Source organism: Terrapene carolina, unplaced genomic scaffold, assembly GCF_002925995.2.
Source record: "Terrapene carolina triunguis isolate 2854851 unplaced genomic scaffold, T_m_triunguis-2.0 Scaffold210, whole genome shotgun sequence".
Taxonomy (NCBI): domain Eukaryota; kingdom Metazoa; phylum Chordata; order Testudines; family Emydidae; genus Terrapene; species Terrapene triunguis.
Window position 1 is genome coordinate 15,192,873 of NW_020664561.1, and position 21,370 is coordinate 15,214,242.

General features: G+C 45.0%; 1 protein-coding gene across 1 annotated transcript in view; it reads right to left on the reverse strand.

The window, feature by feature from the left end:
• LOC113407255 (procollagen galactosyltransferase 2-like) overlaps positions 1-21,370 on the reverse strand; it is an 86,887-nt gene continuing 65,517 nt past the window's right edge. The window contains exons 6-12 of the mRNA XM_026655550.1: positions 12,931-13,050; positions 11,230-11,306; positions 6,664-6,770; positions 4,727-4,859; positions 4,013-4,140; positions 2,643-2,849; positions 1-854 (exon numbers count right to left, since the gene is read on the reverse strand). Of these exons, the coding sequence (XP_026511335.1) occupies positions 578-854; positions 2,643-2,849; positions 4,013-4,140; positions 4,727-4,859; positions 6,664-6,770; positions 11,230-11,306; positions 12,931-13,050 (1,049 nt within the window). The 3' untranslated portion in view covers positions 1-577. The remainder of the gene's footprint in view (positions 855-2,642; positions 2,850-4,012; positions 4,141-4,726; positions 4,860-6,663; positions 6,771-11,229; positions 11,307-12,930; positions 13,051-21,370) is intronic.

Below are 21,370 nucleotides of genomic sequence, written 5' to 3' on the forward strand. Positions count from 1 at the left end.
ACACACACACACACACACACACACACACACACACACACACACACACATTCTCTCAGAGAATGGGGTTAAAAAACACAAATCAACAACAGTTAATGTTATGCAGCAGCACAGTGACAACTATCTGGAAAGGACTTACACGTGTCCACCTCAGAACCCCTATATATATTAATCTTTATAAATACAGTATTCTACACCAGGAACTGTAGAAAGACGTCATTCAAGGAAATTTTGTAATTACTAGTGTCAACTCAGTGCGCCATGGAGCCAGCTCGCCACTCCACAGAGGTTTCAAAGTTACGAACCCTTGTGAGAATGGACTGGAGTTTACGATACGCTTTTTAGAAGTCTCTGTTTTTCTGCCAATCTGGAATGTTCTGGTTCAAGCCCCTCCCCCCACTCCCTTTCCCAAAAAAATAAAGATTGGTTAGGTTAAGTCAGTCGGATCCAATCAATTTGCTTTGCCGCTAAAGACGGCGAGAAGGAGAGCACATTGACGTCTCTAGAAGCTTCTAGGTGAAAGCTAAATTGTGAGGCAGGTTCCACTGTTGTTGTCAGAGTCACTTAGCAAGGGGGGCAGTCATAGCTCGTCCCTCGACGACGATGCATCGAGAGATGGCTGGGGGGCCAAGGCATCTTTGTTCTGGGCATCGCTGTGGATCTGGCCCTGTTGCCGGGACTTCCAGGAATGGGCTCTGTCCCAGTCAGTCGACATGGTCTCATTGTCCCAGATTGTGGATGTCTCTGTGTCACTGAGATAACCCGGCTGCCCTGTGTAATGGGTCGGATAAATAAGCAAGGGCTCTGCTGAGAAGGCTTTCAAGTCTCTGGACTCATAGTACTCCTTGTACTTCTCTCTAAAGAAAGGAAAACAAATATCACTAGCAGAAATAACTCTTGCTCAGCACCACTGTGCTTGCCTTGCCTTTCCATCGGTTATGAGCCAATCTACTGAGCTAGGACTAGTCGGTAGGGTTAGATGCTCATCACAGGGTGAAACCTGGGCAAATGATTGAAGGCTTGAGATGAACTGAGCAGTGAGGACACTATTAGTCCTTTTGGAAAAGTGATTTTTATACAATAAAATAAAGGATCCTAAAGAATGACAAAGTATTTCAGAAACCATGCACTTCATCTGCCACTAGGGAGCAACCACCTCTGGAGCGGGACCCTCCAGCTATTTGAATAGCAACACTCTATGAGAGAACAGGACAGGAAGCATATTGGATCCATCTGGAAATTCTACTGTGACTGTAGCCCCAGCATGGCAGAGATACCTGGATATGTGAGTTGGCATTTGGTATTCAACTGCTGGGCCTCTGTATCATTTCTTATTTGCACCATTGGGGTGCCATTTTTAGATAAGTTCAGGGGTGGCCTAACTCTGCTCCCGCTGAAATCAATGGTAAAACTCCCATCGACTCCAGTGGGAGCAAGAGATAACAAAGGCTTTGTCTATACTTTGTCTCTTAAAATCTCCCTCTATGGCATTGCTACCAGCACAGCTCCCCCGTTGCTAGCAAAGTGATCAACTAGCCGCTGGCGTTTTAAGCACCACAACTTCCAATCCCATCTAGACCTGTTCTGGGCAACCCAATGGTTAGTCAATGGCAGCCTGTCTGCATTAGTGCTCCCAGTGTCCCTACCACCAGAGAAGCTGCTACTGATGCAGATAAGGCCAAAGAGTGTACCCTGCTACCACAGAGTAAGTGGTGTGGCCAATTAGGGGAAATGGCTGTCGGAGCAGAACAAAGGCCTGTCTCAGATATGTTATCAAAGGTTCCACTAAGCCTGTATACAGGACTAGAAGACAATTGTCAGAGAGACACTGCACACCTGTTGGAAGCAGGGACCAATGATGTGGCACCCCAAATTCTTTTGGGGAGATGTCATAATGGGTAACTGGACTCTGGAAACAAGGTTAGGGGGAGCTTTAGGTCAGAATTAAAAAAAACCCTGGTTTTCTTACAAAACAAGGAGATCCACCCTTGAAAACAGATTCCTCCCGTATCTTGATATCCACATTACTTTCCGGGGCTCTGAGTGAGAGCCTTGCAGAGCTCTCCCCACAAAGAGGGAGACAATGTTGATAAGTCTGGCTGGGAGCTGGTTAAAAGATGTGACTTCTCCCTGCCCCACACACCTTTGAAATGAAAACCCTGGATTCTGCAACACAGCGAAGTAGGAAGGTGCCATGTAGATTCTGAAAAAGCCCTAAAAGCAGGGTTTTTGAAAAGAAAAGCTCTGAGTTGCCCAGAGATCTTTTCCAGGTCCTATGCCAGGTAAGGCATTCCAAAGTAGGCACTATCTATAGAATCATAATAATACACCTATACAGTTACTTCCAATCAGAGATCACCAGCTGCTTCAAAAATACAAATTTATGAATCCCAAAAGACCTCTCTGAGGTAGGATATTATTACATAAATTCAAGCACAGAAAGTTCCGGAGATTTGCCCAACATCTGCAGCAGTGCTGGCAATATCCAAGAATCATAATATCCAGTCCTCTGCTCCGCCTACTAGGTTATGCTATGGAGATGCACTGTATAATTAGCTACACAACGTCCAGTTTAAGATCAGTTAGCAAGGTACAGCTCACGCAAAGCCGGCTGGCTTCCCAAGCAACGAAGGGGTTTTACTTACACAGGGTGCTTGTTGTACATGATCGGCAGGAATTCATCCACAGGCAGCATCTTGCTAAAAGGTTCGGCCCCAATTAGTTTCTGAGCCCCTTCAAAGGAGATTGCATACCCCAGGGTCCAATAAGAGTAATCTGCTTCCACAAGGTTCATTACGTTAGGAACTGCCTTCTCAGGGCGCTGCACCTGCATCCTTTTCCGACCAATGTAGCTGAAGGGGAGAAAAACCCACCGCAGTGGAAACTAAGGCCTGTTTCCATGATCAGCTCTGCAGTGCAATTATATTGTAACTGGGACATCAGGCATTCCCACTTCAACCAGGGCTGATCAAAGGCCTTTTAAGTCAGTGGGAGTTTTTCCATTGACTTCACTGGACCATGGATCAGGTCCAAAGTGCACCCACAAATCAAATGCTACTCCTGGAATTCTCCAGTGCCACATCTGCCCGTGCAGTCCAAGGAGACTACGGGTCCCAAAACCAATGTGCCATCCTGACCCAAGCAAGGATTTGAATTCTCTATGGTGCGCATCCAGTGAGGTGCTGGAGGCTTCTCAGGAGCCTCTTGTTAAAACTCCATCATCCTACAGACAGGAGGCTTGGTGTGATTCCCCAGCCTTATCCCTTCTCTGGATGAAGCCCAGATAAATCAGCGCCACCAGAGACGGCTTATCCCTTATAAAAATACATCTGAAGAGAAAACGTTTTGCTTTTGGACTGTCACAGGCACTGATCCAGGGACCCACATAACCTGAGTGCCAGAAAGCACCAAACAGCAGGGGGGTTATAAAAACTGCCATGGGGAGGAGCCCCCTAGAAGGTCTTCTCCCCCTTCTCCAGCTGGCCAGTTCGAACTCTGCTCCCTTGGCAGTGAACTTGGAATTGTTTTCAGGAACAGGACATAAAGATTTCCAGCTCAGGCTGTTTGCTGGCTAGACGGTGCCATTCTCCTCTTGCTTCTCTTTGTGAGAATGAGTTTGTATTTAAATGACTAAACAAAAGAGTTCAAATACCCTGTTCCTCCCCCATCCTCACAGTGAGCACATGCACCCTGTGTCACAGGAATTAGCTCAGAGTGGGGGACTGGGGTTATTGGGAGGCCATGGCTATATCGCTGTGGGCACCTGTTTATCAAAGAGTACCCGCAATGTACTTCATTCGATGGAGGTTTTAGCTATTCCAGCCCCTTTAAAATTAACCCCCATTATTGAGTCTCTGGGATTTTATTCTTCCATGCTGCATTCCCCGCAGGCAGCCCTGTCTGATTATTATGAGGGTACGTCCATATTATTGAAATGCTCAGTTCATGTGGGAGCAGGGGAGAGAGTTTCCAGCTGGTTTAGGACAGTGAAAGCTCTTGGGACAAGACTACTTACATGAGCTCCCAGTCTAGCTGGACTTGCTCTATATCGTCCATCAGTTTCATGAGCTTCCTCTTAAACTGATGCTCAAAGCGCACGTCGTCTTCGATAACGAGAGTCTTCTCCAGCTCTCTGTTCACCACCTAAAAGGGATGTTTTCAAATGAGACTGAAATGGCCCATATGCTATTGAGGGGCCAGTTCTGCACCCTCTGAAGCTATGCCGAGCTCCCCACTGGGAGCAGGACTGAGCCCCCCATGCTCTTTGATCAGTATGACGGTTAATGGTCATCAAAATTGGTGACATTCAATTCTACACAGGTTTAGAATCAGAAAAAACTCAGAGGTGAAATCCTGCAACAAAATTTCTTCATTTTTTTTTTCTCCCCAAGCACAACATTGCCCCAAACAGGGTGGCTAAGAGTTTTGTGAAAAATGTCATGACCACAACCCAGACGTGTGACACAGTCACACAGGCTGGGAGCTGTTTGCAAACTGACCGCACAATAGGAGCTGCTCAGTACTCAGCACTTTTGAAAATCAGGCTGCTTATGTGCCCAGATTTGAACTTAGGAGCCTAACTGCTGCTCCTGTTTTTGAAAATCAGAACCTTCTGTGAGATCCTGGATAATTCACACCAAAATAAGAGAGACTATCTAAACATAAAACATTACTTCCTTCCCACAGCATCCAAGTATAATACAACTGCCAGAGCACAGATATTATTTACCTCTTTCCAGATAGAATAGTGGCTAAGAAAGCAGCCAATTTCCCCCCTGGTTAGTGGCCTGGAAGAGTAAGGATCCTGGTAACCAGGTAGCATATCAATATTCAGCGCTTTCAGCTGACTTGTATTCAATGCCCTGAGGAAAGAGAGAGCTGCTTTCAGTATTAAGAACTTTTATAGATGTTACTATTTTTTACTCAGACAAAAAAACAATGAAATTGTTTAGCAGTGAAAAGACTTTCCTGAGCTAGGGAAGTTCCCAAAATAGGCTGTGTATTTGTAGCAGTTTAATTTGATCTAAATCATGCTGAACATAAGATATTTTTTAGGACATTCACCCCCAACAGTTTCAAGAAACTGCAGAGTCTTAGAAGGGTCATTGTCATATTGTTAATAACACTATAGCTATATTCACACTGGAAGACTAGAGAACGCCTAGCTCACCTTCCACTAAGAGTTTTGTTTGCTTTTCCATTTCTCTCACCTTGAACAACAGCACTAGAGTAGTCAGTATTATATTTGCTTATGGTCAGTTTCACTTTCAAGTTCTAATGCCCTAGCACTAGAGAGGCCACTAAGGCAGAGACACACCAGGAAACCCAAGATCTGTTCCTAACTGTGCCACTGACTTCCTGAGAAGCCTTGGGAAAGTTACTCAGCCCTGGACTTTCAAATGAGATTTGGGCACCTGACTCCCTTAGTAAACCCCAGCCTTAACCTCGGTGCCTCAGTTTCCCCATGTATAAAATGGAGATTTTGTACATTGCTTTTAGAGTCTCAACTAAAAAGAAAACTTTATCTGTGTTTATATTACTATAATGTAGCACAGTGGTTCCCAAACTGGGGTTCGTGAACCCCTGGCGGTTCGCAAAATGTTAGAGGGGGTTCTCGGAAAAAATTCCCTAATGGCGGACAGAGCTGTCCCTAGGGACCCTGGGCAGCACGGGGCCAGAAGCCCGGAGCCCCTGGACTTCCAAGAGTTAAGCAGATCAAAGCAAGCATATCTATCACACTGAGGAGATTAAAACTTCAAGACTCCTTATAAGCAACGGAAAGGGAGGTGGATATTTTTTGCTGTTTTTTTAAATTAAATAGGCAGCTAGTATTGTTTTTAAAATTATTAAGAAGAACAAGTTTAAGCTTTGTTTTAGCGTGCGTTGTTTGCCTGGACTGCTCAAGACCTGAATGCTTGTGTAGGAAGAACTCTTTGAGTTGGCTTCTTAAATACCTTCTTGCTGTTTCACATCTGATACTCCTTGATGAAACATAGGAGCCTTGTCTTATAACAGGCTTATTCAAAGTGATACAAGATACGAAAGTGAGATCTTGGAAGAGTGTTGCCATTTTCATAATGTAATAAAAATACTGTAATGATAAATAATAAATAGTGTGTAATAAGCATCATAAAAACAAATTTTATATTTCCAAGATCACCGCTTTTATAATTTATACTCAGATAAAGGAGAAAATTCCTGGAAATATTCATTTTTAGGAGGGGATTTGCAAGACTTGACATTTTAGTGAAAGGGGTTCACAGGTTGTTAAAGTTTGGGAACCACTGATGTAGCACAATGCTGCAGCATTGGGATTGGACATATTGCAGGGGAATATTTAAATGCCACAAAAATGTTTTCATTATCATACCCCTATTTAATTTTATGACAATGTTTCTATTCAGAGAACTTTGTCTTGAAGAAAACTTTACTTCTGGGCCTAAATTATCTTACCGGATCTCTAACGGAGACTGATCAGAGTAAGAGAAGAATAAAATAACAGCATGAAATTTTTTTTATTTTTTTTTGCAAAACTGCACCAAATAGTACATTAAAAATGATAACTCATAATCACAGGGCATCAAAGAGAATTGACTGAAATTAATCAAGGTAGCACTTCTAATCAACAGTTCTGCTATGCAGAACCAGATCTTTCCAAAGACTCACTTGCCATCCACAGCTTCTACTATCTTGACTGCAATCTCCTGCTCATAGAGCGTCCGCAGCATTCGATCCCGCCTGTCTTTTCGACGCTTCAGGTTGATCATGAAAATCTGGGTTAAGAAAGACATCAGAAAACTCTGGCTCAATGCAAAGTCCAGATCCAAGTTTGTGCCAGAGCTCAGCAGGTTTTGGACCCTGTTAAAGCTCCAGGAGCATTTCCATTCAAAAGCGTCGTTTTCGGGTTACTATAAATTTGTCAGACATTTATCTTTTGAGCTGCAATTCAGAATATTTGTTCTCAGTCCAGCTGCTGATTTTTATGGGACGGTTGAGGAAAGAACGTTCAGTGATTTTCAAAAATGAAGCGTGTATGTGTGTGTGTGCATGGGGGCGGCGGGAAGAACGCACTTTTGCCTTGTTTAAAAAAAAACCTACAAAATTTGACCTTTTTGGACCAATTCTAGCACCTCACCAAATCTGGAGCAGAAACCTGAAATCTGGCAGGGACATAAAGTTGACCCAGGTTCATGGGGTAATGGGGGTCAGGTCAGTTCTAAAAATGACTCAACACTCTCAGGTCGGTTTCGGGTCAGCTGTGCTCAGTTTGGATTCAGGTCCAGGTCAGGCTTTAAGAGTAGGCCTGAGCAGAGCTCCACCCCTAACTGGACAGCTGAAGATTCCAGGTAGGACGATGTGCAGTAAATGCAGCAGGGCTTCATACACTGGGCAGTGAGAATAAAAAACTAAATGAACAGCGCCACATTCCCCAGGCAATGTCCACACTGCATGAGGGGAGGGACCTGGATGAGAAAACTGTATTTGACGGAGTAATTAGAAACTGGAGGGTAATATAAATACACAGGGGGCAGAGTCAAGGTTGTGTGGGCAACATTAACTGTGGCATTTCCTGAATTTTAAATGCTTCACTTTGCAACCATAATGCTCTTTTAATGCACAGTTGTATATGGAATTAGAAAGCAGGTGCCAGGGGCCAGTTGTGCAGTTTGGAGCTGGATCTGAACTTCCCCAACACACTGGGATGTTTGGATCCAGGCTTTTGTTTGGGCCAATCTCTAGCCAATACAATATATCCCTTTTGTATTCAAAGGGGGATGGGGTTGGCATGTGATAAAGAGCACAGATCTTTACTGAGTGCTGCGTCTATCTTTGGGATTACCAATGTGCTCATCACCCTAATAACTGGACACAAGTGGAAGCAGGTTCTGCAATGCAGGATATCTTTAATTACTGCAGATCCTGGACATTTTCTGCTGATTCAATTAGAATCATAGGTGTACTCCTGAGACACATCCTGGGCAGGAAAACAGATTTGCGGGCAGCAGTTAGCCCAAGCTAAGCAGACATATTTTGCCTGGTCAAGGGCAGACTGCAGGCCCCGCCAGGCACATACATTCCTAGGTAAAACACAGAATGTCAGGGTCGTTTTTCTGTCCTCAGGCAGGCAAGAATAAGTTCAGCCCTGCAGCCTGAGGAACAAACCTTGGCCAAATAAAAACCAGACTGAGTCCCAGCTCGGTGCAAAGGCAGTAATACTAATAAAATATCAGGCAATTTAAGTGCAGCCGCAAGAAACAGCCCAGAAACACACACACAGGACTCCAAACATAGATGACCAAACAAACACAGTCACACAGAATCCGCACTTCATGACACAAGCCATATAAATAGAAACTCCAGACCAAGCCAAGAAAACAAAACATCTTAAAGACAAAAAACAAGGCTCCTCCAATTTTAGTAGCTTCTTCAGTGACTATACTACTGTCTCTGGCAGCTACACATGCAGGCACTACACGGTCCTATGCAGGTTTTTTGGCTCAACACAAAATGTAAACCCAGTTTATTCACAGCACAGTCTCTCTCTGGAATTCTTCCTCCCCGGTCTCTTTCTGTTGGTACTTTGCCTCTGACTGCAGCTAGCCAGCTCTAACACTACAGGGACAGGAGTTTCTAGAAGGATGGATGATTTATGCACCAAACTTCCTGGGTTCTGCTTCAAACATGTTTCCAACTGTCTTGAGTAAAATCAAAACAAAAAGGCCGCAGTGGAAATGTGGCTCCCAAACAGGAAAAGATTAGGACCAACATTATAGAATATTCAATGAATACATACAGACCCCGTCATAACCCAAGTTATGCAAAGTGCTGTGTATTTACAGTTTAAACACCTGACTCTCTTCAGTCATCATCTCTAACAGCTTTGCGAGGTCATCAAAACAGTGTCCCTGCTTCTTAACGGAAAGCAGGAGAAATTTTAAAAAACCCATACGTGCTAAAGTTGTTCAGGAATAATGAAGCTATCTCCAAGTACCCTATCCATAGGAACCCTAACTGTAGGGCAGGGAGCCCTACCCATATGAACCCTAACCCAAGCTCCAAGTACCCTATCCATAGGAACCCTAACCCTAGCTCCAAGAATCCTTCCAATAGGAACCCTAACCCTAGGGCAGGGAGCACTCACCCATAGCAACCCTAACATTTCTTCCAAGTATCCTACCCACAGAAACCCTAACCAGAAAGCGGGGAATCCTACCCATAGAAACCTTAACCCTAGCTACAAGTACCCTACTCCTAGGAACCATAAACCTAGCTCCAAGTGTCCTCCTAGGAACACTAGCGCGGGGAGCTCTACCCACAGAAACCCTAACCCTGACTCCAAGTGAACTACCCATAGGAACCCTATCCCCAACTCCAAGGGGCCTACTCATAGGAACCCTAATCATAGGATGGGGAGCCCTACCCATAGGAACCCTAACCCCAGGGCTGGGAGCTCTACCTATAGGAACCCTATCCCTAATTCCAAGTGGCCTACCAATAGGAACCTTAACCCTAGAGTGGGGAGACCTATCCTTAGGAACCCTAACCTATAGAAAGTGTAGAGCCTAATGGTTGCAGGAAGTGAAGCCAAATCACTGCTGGCCTGATTCAGTGACTATTTAAGTCATTGGAAAGACTCCCATTGGTATCCCTGGACGTTGGATCCAGCCAAGCTTTTCAAACTTGGGACATCTGAGGTCTGGCACCTCAAGGCTTGATGTCCAAAGATGCTGAGCACCCACAGCTCCCACTGATGTCAAGTGCAGCTGCTCAGCTCTTATGAAATCAGGCATCAAAATTCGCATGTGGACACCTCAAAAGGATCTCCATTGGCTCAGGGGGAGTTTTAGTCAAATAAAGACACCAGGATCCATCCCATGGAAAATTTCAACCCAACATACCAATGTTTTGGAAAGTTATGATGAACATGTGAAGACAGGATAGAAATGAAAACTGATTTGCAACCTTATCTGTAGTGGGAGTGACCAGGCTCCCTATATGATGCACATGTCCACACAACAAAATAAAGGTACATACAGGCACTATACTATGGTACCCCCATATTCACCACTGTCATATAATTATGATATATTTTGTACAAAGTATGGCTTGTGAGGTATTATTCTAAAAGTCTTACTCTGCCAAACATTAATATCTCATTTGATTGTATGTGCTATCATTGTATGTGAAGTTATGAAGTTTTACTATGTCTGTGTTACTAAAAGATGTGAAGTTGGAAACACCCACAGCTAGCCTTTCAGGTAAAACAATGAAGAAGCTAGACAGTGCTAATCAGCAAAGACAATGGACCATGGAAAAGGTTTGTCCTCATCTGGGGGCGTTTCAGCCAGCCTATGAGTAATGGTTGCTATGACTCAAGGGCATGTGACCAGATCACATGACACTGAACTCCATTTTGGTACTTGTATTTTCCCACAAACTGGGCTGGGAACTTAGCTTAGAACAAAGGGTTCCCGCCATATGGAGAAACTATATAAGGTGGGGAGTGACATCATGATTTGTCTTCACTCCCCCACAACTCAACACCTGAAAGAACCTCTGGAATGGGGAAAGGGGACCCACGCTGCAAAGCAGATGCAGCTTGTGCCTCAAGAATCTGTAAGCCTGCTTGTATCATCAGTCAGGGTGAGATACTGCTAATTCAAATCCTATCTATCTAGTATATTAGTCTCAGTTTGCGTTTTTATTTATTTGCCGGGTAATCTGCTTTGATCTGTTTGCTATCACTTATAATCACTTAAAATCTATCTTTCTGTTGTTAATAAACTTGTTTTATGTTTTATCTTAACCAGTGAGTTTTTTGAGTGAAGTGTTTGGGAATCCTAGCTCTGTAAACAAAGGCTGCTGCATATCTTCCCCACATCCAGGCGGGAGCGAATTAATTAATAAGCTTGCCTCATACAGACCCCTGTGCTGTGCAAGACGAAATAATTCTGGGTTTATACTCCAGTAGGGGTGCAAGGCTGGGGATCTGGGAAGTTGGCTGGGGACCTCCTGTTTGTCCATGAGTGGCTTAGGTAAAGCACTCAGGTAACTCAGTTGGGTGTGTGGCGCCACCTGCTGTCATGTTGGGTGTTAACCGGGCCTGGAGAGGCTGGCTGAGTCATCAGCAGAGCAGTGTGAGAGAGGCCAACTCAGCTGAATTGTTAGGGGGCACAGTGGTTCCAACAGCTCCCAGAATGCACCCTGGAGGTAACAAGCCATCACACCTACCTCATCAAATCCCATCTTGTCTGGGTGTTTTGGGGGAATGGAGATGTATTGCGAGGGCTCGAATGGAGGATGATCAACTGAAAGAGAGAATAGAAACATCCACAGTGGCTGGTTACTGAACTGCGTAGTGGCAAAGAAACCCAGTCAAATTCACTGTCATCACTTTACACTGTTTCCCCTGGAACAGAGAGGCACCTAGATGTGGAGTGCGATGCTACAGCCTAATCAGCATCATGTGCCAGAGGAGCGCCCCGCAAGGCAGAAAGCCAGACGCCACGGGACTGCAAACACCCAAGAGAACAGTGTATCAATGCACATGCTGGAGCACGTCTTTCCAGCTGGGATGAGAGAGGAGCCCACGTTTCAGCTCTGGCGAAATTTAAATAACGGTCTGGTGGGGGGGTTGCTGCTGGTGGAGCTTTCCTGTTGCTGTGGGGACTTATCAGCGGGAGGAGGTGGTGAGGGAATTATAGGTCAAAAAATCAGTAAAACCCGCAGCTCTAATAATGATTTTGGGGCCACATTGCCCCTCCCCATTGCTGACCAACCTTCAGGACTGGGACAGAGGGGTTGAGAACTCCCTGAAGACAACCCCATGGAGTTTTAAGGAAATTGTGCCCTCCAACAGGAGGCGGGGGTAAGATGATGTGAAGTGGGCAGGGAGCAAGGTGTCCTAAACACCATAGACTTATGGGATCCACATGGAAGTACCATGCCACTAGATCCATGACCTTGCACAAATGGTTGCCCCACCAAACCTATGCACTGACCTCCGGGGCAGCACAGCTCCAGCAAGCACCTTCATGCCATTGATTTGAGTCCTGCCTGAGCTGCTCAGCAGCCAATCCGGATCGTTGCTCCTCTGGCTGGGAGGAGACTGACTATTGTATCTAATCTAATCATCTGTCTGGTATTTCGCTGGCAGGTTGGCTTCTTTTATTTGTTATTGTGTAATATTGTGTTAAATACTCCGATGGATAAAAGAGAAGGAGATTTTGCATAAGCCCTGGCAATGCTCACTTCTAGTTCCAGCACCAAGATTCTCCCTGTGACTGGTGCAAACTGGGGGGATCCAGCAGGAGCTGGGAGGGAGCCACACTCCTATTAACCGACTGCGATACCACTAGGAACACAGCCATCACATGGGGATGATAAAGGAGGGATTTGGAAGCCCAGCTCCTATTAATTTTTAATGCCCAGATCCCTTTAGGTGGCTTCGAACATCTCAGCCATGATTTTTAATCCAATCTTTAAGGAGCTTCTTAGCATAGGATGCTGCTCCCTTCAACTCCCCTGAGAACACAGCTGGGCATCTAGTGAGCAAACTCTCCCCCACACTTCCAACAACACTTTTACAGAATCCCAGTGAACGTTTTACCTGATCCATTTCACTTCACCTTGAATGGTCCCTTAGAATACATGCTAACTACTGATGCTAAACTATCTGTTTGATCTTGTCTTTAGCTGTGATGCTCAGAGTACATTTCCCAGACCTGAGGAAGAGCTCTGATTAGCTCAAAAGCTTGTCTCTCACACCAGCAGAAGTTGGTCCAGTAAAAGATATTAACTCCCCCACCTTGTCGCTCTGCAGGTCAAGCACAGAAGCAACACTGAGACAGGTGGCAAACGGCCACCATTCAACAAGAAAGTATTTGGCATCCCAGGGATGGTTCTGCAGAGATGGGGCAGGCTCTGACTTACTCATTGCCTCGATTGTCACGTGAATGAAGTTCTCCACGTCTTCCTGTAGTGTCTGGTGCAATTTCAGTGGCACTGGGAGGAAGCCATAGCGTTCTCTGTTGCAGATGTACATTTGAATGCCTGGGAATAAAGAAAAAATGGAAACAGAATCAGGTAATTTACCAGGCTGCTTCTCGGCTTTTCAAGTGGAGAAAAGGGAGGTTATTTGGCTATAGTGAAACCCACGCTATGGACCCCAGCCCCAACAGGTCCCCTCTCTTAAGCAACCACTTAAAAACCATCAGTGCAGTTTCTAGTATAATTTTGTTTGATCTTTAGCTAATGACCAACTTCTAGGCAACCGATTTCTCCACATCCCATAAAAAGAGATTTCATGGTATTTTAAGTTGCCAGCCTGTTGTTCTCTGCTGGGGGGAGCCCATCTCAGAGCCCAGAGGAGTGATCTTGCTCACTTTCACACCCCTCAGCACCCCACACACTGTAGAGACCAGCCCTACAGCAATGGACAGCGGTGACTCCTACCAAAACCGGTCTATGCCACCCCCAAACAGATCAGAGGCGGTGAGGCAAAGAGCTCTCTGCTCCCCAAAACACAGAGTGAACTGCTTGCTCAGTGCTCCCACTTCAGTGTGGGAACTGGATTCAATGCCCACCAAAGTCGAATGGGAGTTACTCCATTAGCTTTGGATCAGGATAAAAGAGCAGAGCTGAAGTCTCAAACAATTACATTTCCAATGGACTATGCTAAATAAAAAGCCCTTGGTTAGAATGGAGGTAAAATACATTAGGGAGTGGTGGTGGGAGGTATCAGTGGGGATGCTGCAGCCCACACTTGGCACTGGCATCTCTTCTAAAAACACATTTTAAATTTCACAAAATATCTTCCATTCTCTTCTGTGAACCCTTGGTTCCAAAACCCGAGCATGATCCTGCTGCCTTTACTCACAGTCAAAGGGACTGATGTGAACAAAGGCAGCAGGATGGGGCCCCAATGTCTAAACATACAGGAGAGATACTTTCAGATTGCAAGGCGCCAGCAAAGTAAGAGGATCCCATATTGCAGGTCTCGAGCGTCTCAGGGAGAGTCGAGAGTTTAGTAATAGAGTCCAAGCCTGGGGGGGAGGAGGGGGGAAAATGGCCCAAGAAGCAGGGGAACGTCCAAGTATCAGAAGTGCTTCCGGCTGCAGGCATCTGCATGCCCTGCTGGTCTGCAGGCATTTCCACCCACTACCGACAGAGCAGCACTCCCCGTTGACAGCGCACAAAGGCTCTGTTGTTATCTGTCTGCACGGTTACGATTTCTTCCCTGAGATAAAGCAGCTTGGTATGAAAAAAAACAGTAATTCTGAGCATCCAATATGTATAGCTGGTGAGGTTGAATCCATCCTCCCCTCTGCCCTGCCCTGCACTTGGGAAACTGCACAGATCCATTGGCAAAGACAAGCACGGAAAAATACACAGCTCGACCAAAGTCTCCTTATATAGGCAAGGATCACACTCTGCCCTGGCTTGGCCAAATTCTACTTTGTTATACTGGTGTAAATCCAGAGCAACTCTACTGACTTACTCCAAATGTACACAGTGTAAACAAGAGCAGAATTTGATCCATTGACTTCAGTGGGAGCAGCATGTGGTCAGCCAAGGGCAGAAATGGGTCCAGACAGAGCGTTACCAGGCATTACACCTCTACCCCGATATAACACTGTCCTCGGGAGCCAAAAAATCTTACCGCCTTATAGGTGAAACTACGTTATATCGAACTTGCTTAAATCCGCAGGAGCACGCAGCCCCGCCCCCCTGGAGTGCTGCTTTACCGCATTATATCCGAATTCGTGTTATATCGGGGTAGAGGTGTATTAAGCTGTAAAGCAGTACCGACAGGGTACAGACTTGAATTCCATTCCTGACTCAGCAAATGACTTGCTTTGTAACATTTTACACTTTGCTATTAGTCTCTTTGAGCTTAAGTTTCTCTCATCTGTAAAACTGAGATGATGATATTTATCAGTGTTTGTAAAGCACTTTGAGAGCTATGGATGAAAAATGCCTCAGAAGTGCTAAGCATATTATTATCAAGGTTCCACTTCTTACCATAGCCAAGAACCTGCCGAACGATGGAGGGAAAAGGAAGAGCCCAAAGAGTATTCTATATGAGAGAAACAAGCAAGTGGAGAATACTAAGATGCTTTTTAATTAACAAAAGATAATAAAATGTTGCACGGCTTTGTCCTGCTCACAGGTTTCCTTATCCTCTGATAAGGATCTCAAATTGGGGGGTGGGGGAGAATGCACCAAGCTCCAACCTCATATTAGATCTCAAAGTCGGGGGGGGGGAAATACATTGCTGATTTCATTCATTTTTAGATTCTCTAGCAATTCTCTATGAGCAAAAGCCTGGTTCCGCTGGATTCAATGGCAGTTTGTTAGAGACTTTAATGGGACTAGGATATGGCCCTGTGTCATTAGTAACTCATTAGGCAAAAAGCTGTGAATATATCTCTGTGAATCAAAACAAAGACCTTGCTTTAGAGAGGTAGGGCTTGATCCAAAAGGCAGTAAAGCCGACGTAAACGTCCCATTGCTTTCAGTGGGCTTTGAATTGTGCCCTTTGTCAATTACCTGTTGTCTGAAGGCTGTTGCAATCCAGACACTCACAACAATTGAAAAATTGAAACTTGATATATTTTTAAAAATATAAAAAAGCTCTGATTTTTAAACAACAAGCTCACAACTGAAAAATAAATTAAAAGCAGCTACAACCTGGTATGTCAATGTTTTAGATTATTAGTGGCTAGCCATAATCCCTAGGATTTTTAGTCAAATTGAATGGTCTGCTTTCGTGACTGTTATGTTTCTGCCATTATACACTCCTCTCCACAAGTAAATAGTGACTGGATTCCTTGCCAAACCACATTCCGCTGTCAGGAGTCATTAAGGCAAATGGAAGAGTAAAAAAATACTACCTACTGACATTAATGGATTTGACACTGATCTAATCAACCAATCTTATCTGGCTCACTGATCATCACTCCTTACCCTCCATTGTTTAACAGGCTTTCAACTGTGCAGCTCTCTGTTGTTCCAAACAATCTCTCTTAACAAAGGATAAAGTTCTTATCTACCTTGAAATGGTAGCACTTTGTGGGGAAATATGCCTCCAATTCCTGTTACGTGGGATAAAAACAACCACTGTCACTGAGACAATACGAGAAACACATACAGTACATGTAGGTATTATTATTATTAGCAATGCAGTAGCCCAGAAGCCATGCTGTGCTTGGCGCTGCATATCATGCTGTTGAACACATCACACCTCGACAATAAAGTATCAGGGAGGAAAGGTCACCTGGTAAAAGAGATTTTGTTCCTGGACTGGTTGGCTCACTTCAGCTTACAGGCCCATTCAGCAAAGCACTTAACTCATGCTTTACTTTAAGCATATGAGACGTCCCATTGACTTTGATGGGATCAAGCCCCAGGAACATTGAGGGGAGTGGAATTTGCCCTCTAGAGCTTCAGATAATGGTTGCTGCAAAACAATGGTCTGATCAGAGATGGCCGATGTTATGCTTGGCCTGTGCAGAAGTCATCCTCATGGTGACTCTAGTGAAGTAACCAGAATTATCACCCCAGGCGAGGAGCCTAACCCAAGCTGCTAATGTTTTCTGCACGTCCTGGAAGAACAACATACAAGTTGTCCAAGGTAACAAATGGAGACAAATAGACTGGTACAAACTGGATTGTTTAAGTAAAAGAGCCGTGCTATGGGATCTGCCAAGCTGCTGGGGAAGTTACAGGGCAGCCTGACAATGCACTGAAAAGTTCTAGAAGAAAATGTTATTAATTAAAAATCACCACACTGTGTTCTGATTGGTTAATGCTATTGAGATGAGGCTGTCAAACCTTCTTGGACATTGCTTACCTGGAGGGGTCACTCAGTGGGAGGAAGGGGGATACATGGACTGGATGGAATGAGCTTTACCATCATGGCTGCCACCCTCCTCTCCGCCCCCCACTGTCTCCTGGAACCCAGTGATCCACCATGACACCACTGGGCCTTCAGAATCCTGATTCCCTTGCCTCATCTGTTCTTTTCCTGCCCCAGCTTATTTCTCCTCTTGCCTCTCTCTCTCCTTTTTTCTTCACACTAAAGCGTCTGGCTCAGCCAGCCAAGAGAATTCCATCTGGTGCGACACTGCAATGAGCCTGTGACCAGAGAGGCAGTTACACACTGGTATAAATTTGCCAGAGTGGCTAACCAGACTGTGTGCTGGGCCTGTGTTTCTCCAGCAGCAAGCTTGCAATTGGAAATCAGCACCAATGGCAGAAACTGCATTACCTGACTTTGCTTTGCTTCCCTGGTGTTTGTCTTGTTTTGTCTGAGGCCATGTCTATACTACCACTTATGTCAGCAAAACTTATGTGGCTCAGGGATGTTAAAAAAACACCTCCGAGCAACAAAAGTTTCACCAGCATAAGTGGTGGTGAGCACTGCGCTATGTCAGCGGGAGAGCTTCTCCTGCCGACATAGCTACTGCCTCTTGTTGGAGGTGGTTTTATTACGTCAATAGAAGAGCTCTCGCCCGCCGGCATAGAGCGGCTACACAAGCGATCTCGCAGCACAGTTGCATCAGTACAGCTGTGGCGCTGTAAGCTCACTAGTGTAGACATGCCCTGAAAGAAAACAGAATAGGACTCCAACAATAACAACAGCTCCAGACCATCTCAACTAACTTCTTCCCTCCTCCCCTCCAAACAAAGTTCATACCATCTTTAATACCATCTAAAAGACTGTAAAACAGGGGTTTGTTCCTTAAAAACCCCATACAGCTGAAGGGAAGGGAAAAGGGATACCATTAAGAACAAAGCCTCACTTAATATTTTACATTTCAGATGCTTTCACTGCTTTTCCTTCTTTTGCTATACCTTTAATGAAAGGTCATAAATGTTCAAACGAGCACCTTTGCGCTTTCTTCTGTGCTGCCCCACATGCTTGGCAGGCATTTCTACATGAAAATCGGCAAACTTACCTCATTATCCACCTGCAAATCCCTCCTCATAACCTTCCTTTGCTATGGTGCCTACAAAACGCTTGACGACGGCTAGGCTGCTGGTGTGCTGGGAGCCCTGCCTGTCATGCTGACCAATGCTGTCTCATTGTTTCCTTATACTCCCCTGTCTGCCTGTATCCATCTGTTGTCTCTTGGCCTGTACTTAGATTGTAACCTCCTGGGGGCAGGGACCATCTTTTTGTTCTGTGCTTGTACAGTGCCTAGCACAATGGGGGTCCTAATCTGTGACTGATGCACTTAGATGCTATGGTAATACAAATAAATAATAAGTAAAATATAATACTAAATAAATAATAATAATTAATAATGGTTGTTACTGTGACAGATACTGCAACTGAGGAGAACATATTGTATTAAGTTTACTGCATCACTGTGGGCCAGGGATTGTACATATGACTGTGTTCTACTGACTACGCCCTAGGGGAGGGTTACCCCAGATCCTCCAGGAACTAAAACAGTGGAGGAGTGATTAGGATGACTCAGGCTCAGTCTACACTTTTAGTATGCGTATAGGAACTTTTATGGGTTTTCATACGTTCTCTCTGTAATGCTTTTGCCGTCAGACTAATGGTGCATGCTTAGAAAGAGTTGTGTGGGTACTTGTAACTGCTGGCAATACACTGTTCAGAGCCCTCAGAGAGAAAGCAATGCACAGGTGCTGGCTGTTAGGCAGACTGGCTTGCTGGGCATATCCCAGTGTAAGGCAGGGAGCTGTGCAGGTTTAAAACCCGCCAGTCAGAAGGGAGTGGGACAAGGGTCCCTACCCAGTGACAGGTAACAGCTGGAGAACTGAAGACTGACTGGGCACTCCTGGAGTGGACGACAGGGGGGGAATACAGGCACTGTTAGCCTGGAACTGTGACAGTTACAACGGGAGTTGCCAGCAATAATTTGACACAAAACCCCAGATGACACTTCACTGTTCAATGCTGTAACAGTGAACAAGGGTTTCATTAATATCTTATCCCCTGTTGGGCCCAAGGCCCCCCCTTTTCAACACACTAGTAGCTAAGAAAAATACAGGCAGCTATTCAAAAACAAACAAAAAAACAAACCAACATTTCCAAAGTGCTCCTTTAATCCAGACTCTGCCTTGCATAGCTTTGCTACTTATGATTGTCACCAATCATTAAATAAAGAGTCCTCTCTGGGTAGCACTACTCTGCTGTTAAAGGTACTGTATATTCTCTCAGAAGGGATTCATTATTGTCATCTTTAGTGACAGCAGTAGTAGGCTATTTCATGCTTGTATACAGCATTTCATAGGAGGCTCTCAGGGCACTTTACAAGGGCTAGTGAATGAAGTCTCATAAGAGCCTTGTGACCTGGGTGTCACTATTGTAGACAATTGTGGAAAGGGAAACTGAACATGGAGAGTTGGTGACTTTGTGTCCCCCCTCCCAAGCTCCACCTCCCACCCCTGCCAAATCATACAGCTAGTCTGGGGCAGAGCCAGGGAAAGAAATCAGGAGTCCAGATGCCCACAGTTCAGCTCAAACCACTAGACAACACTCCTCCCGTTATTTAACAGAACAGATTTAATTAATATCAATGGAAGCTACACATGTAACTCCCTCTCTGCTATGCTCTGAGTGTCTCAAGACAGGAATATGTCCATTCATCTGACCTGCGCATTCAAAACGCTAACTGGACAATCCCAGCCCCTATGCTAAAGCATGCTGTTCTCCTTGCTCTAACCGCGGGGACCTTCTATGCCAGACACAGCTTTCCCAGCACAGCTCTTGAAGAGTAATGAAACTTGACTCCACATCATTAAGCTGACAGTCATGCTGAGTAGGAGACTGTCCTTTCACAACATAATGAACATTCCTGCTGAGTGGCTGTGATTAGGGCCTCCCCAGTGCTAGGAGGGAAGTGAGTTTCTTCCTGGCCAACCTTTTCTTTTCCAAGAGCCCATTGAGCCCATGAAGGGCCTCTCAGTTCCCTTCTCACAGTGTCTCCTGAAGGCTGTTGCTGGAGGTGTATGTCTCCTCCCCACTAATCTCTCCATTCACAAAGCCTCTGAAGTGAATTGTTACATCCCCAATCTTTAGGGTCCTGAAATTCCCATGCAGCCAGATCTTCAGGTGGTGTAATTTGGCCTAGCTCCATTGCAGTCAATGGCTCAACACGAGTGTACCCAGCTGAGCATCTTATCCACTATGCTTTGTTCTTTAGCTAGAGCTCACTGCACGGGGGCATTATCAGATTGTCTATGGTCCTGCAACCAAGAGAAGCCAGTAAACCATTGTCACAGAGAGGAGAAGAGGGAAGCAACAAGGTTCTGGGAAGCATTTCAGAGCTCTCTTGCCTTTATCACATCATCTGTAGTCAAGTAGTGTAGGCCCCCGCACCAGGAAAAAAGAGGAAGTGAAATCTTGCAGAAACCTCTGAGTTGCACAAGGATTCAAAATTACATTGTAAGCTGCCCTGTGTTGCCTTGAAACTGGTTCCACTGTGAGGATCCTCAAAAAGAACAGGAGTACTTGTGGCACCTTAGAGACTAACAAATTTATTAGAGCATAAGCTTTCGTGGGCTACAGCCCACTTCTTCGGCTCATCCACATTACAATTAGAAATGGGTTAAGAGGGATGTGAAACACAAAAAGAACTGCGAGGCTGCCCTGTTTTACTTGGTTATGAAGCAGAAAGAAGGCCTAAATAGGGCCTGTTAGAGAACTTTTCCCACAGGAGTTTTACATTAGAAATTCAGGGTCTTGACTATCTTCAAGACCCTATGGATGACTGGAGAAGTGGCAGGCTTATGGCATGAGAGAAACTGACTGAGATGGGAAATTATTCAGATGATTTAAAAAATTTTGGGAGTTGGGGGTGGGGGTGTGAAGGTTGGTGGTTTATGTTAACTTGAACACTTGGGAGAATAACGCTCTTCGATAAAACGTCAGCACCCTGTTCCTTCAATTAAGGGCTAGGGAAACTCCCTCGGGAGTTCTCCAGCAAAAACAAGGAGGATCAGATTTAAGAGTTTGATATTTCTAAGACTAAATAATTAGAAAATATAGGATTAATCTAAAGAGAGAGCGAGCACACACCTGCACAACCCTCGTTTTTTCCCCTTTCCGTGTCACCTTTAAGTATACCCAGGCTCTGACATGCTCATCTGATATGGGCACAACTACTACCATTCAGCACATCCACAGGGCAGGCATTTTTCCTAGTACAACTGCGTATCTTTTGGACTAGCCTCGCCACACACACCAGGCTTGTTTCAGGTGTATTGTGGGAAAGTCTGTGCATATTACCACATATTTGCTCAGGTGCTGATGTGTGTTTTACAGGAGCCCCTGTGCTTTGGGATGTCCTCTCAAACAAAGGCCTGATAGGCTGAAGACAGGGCCGGCCCCAGC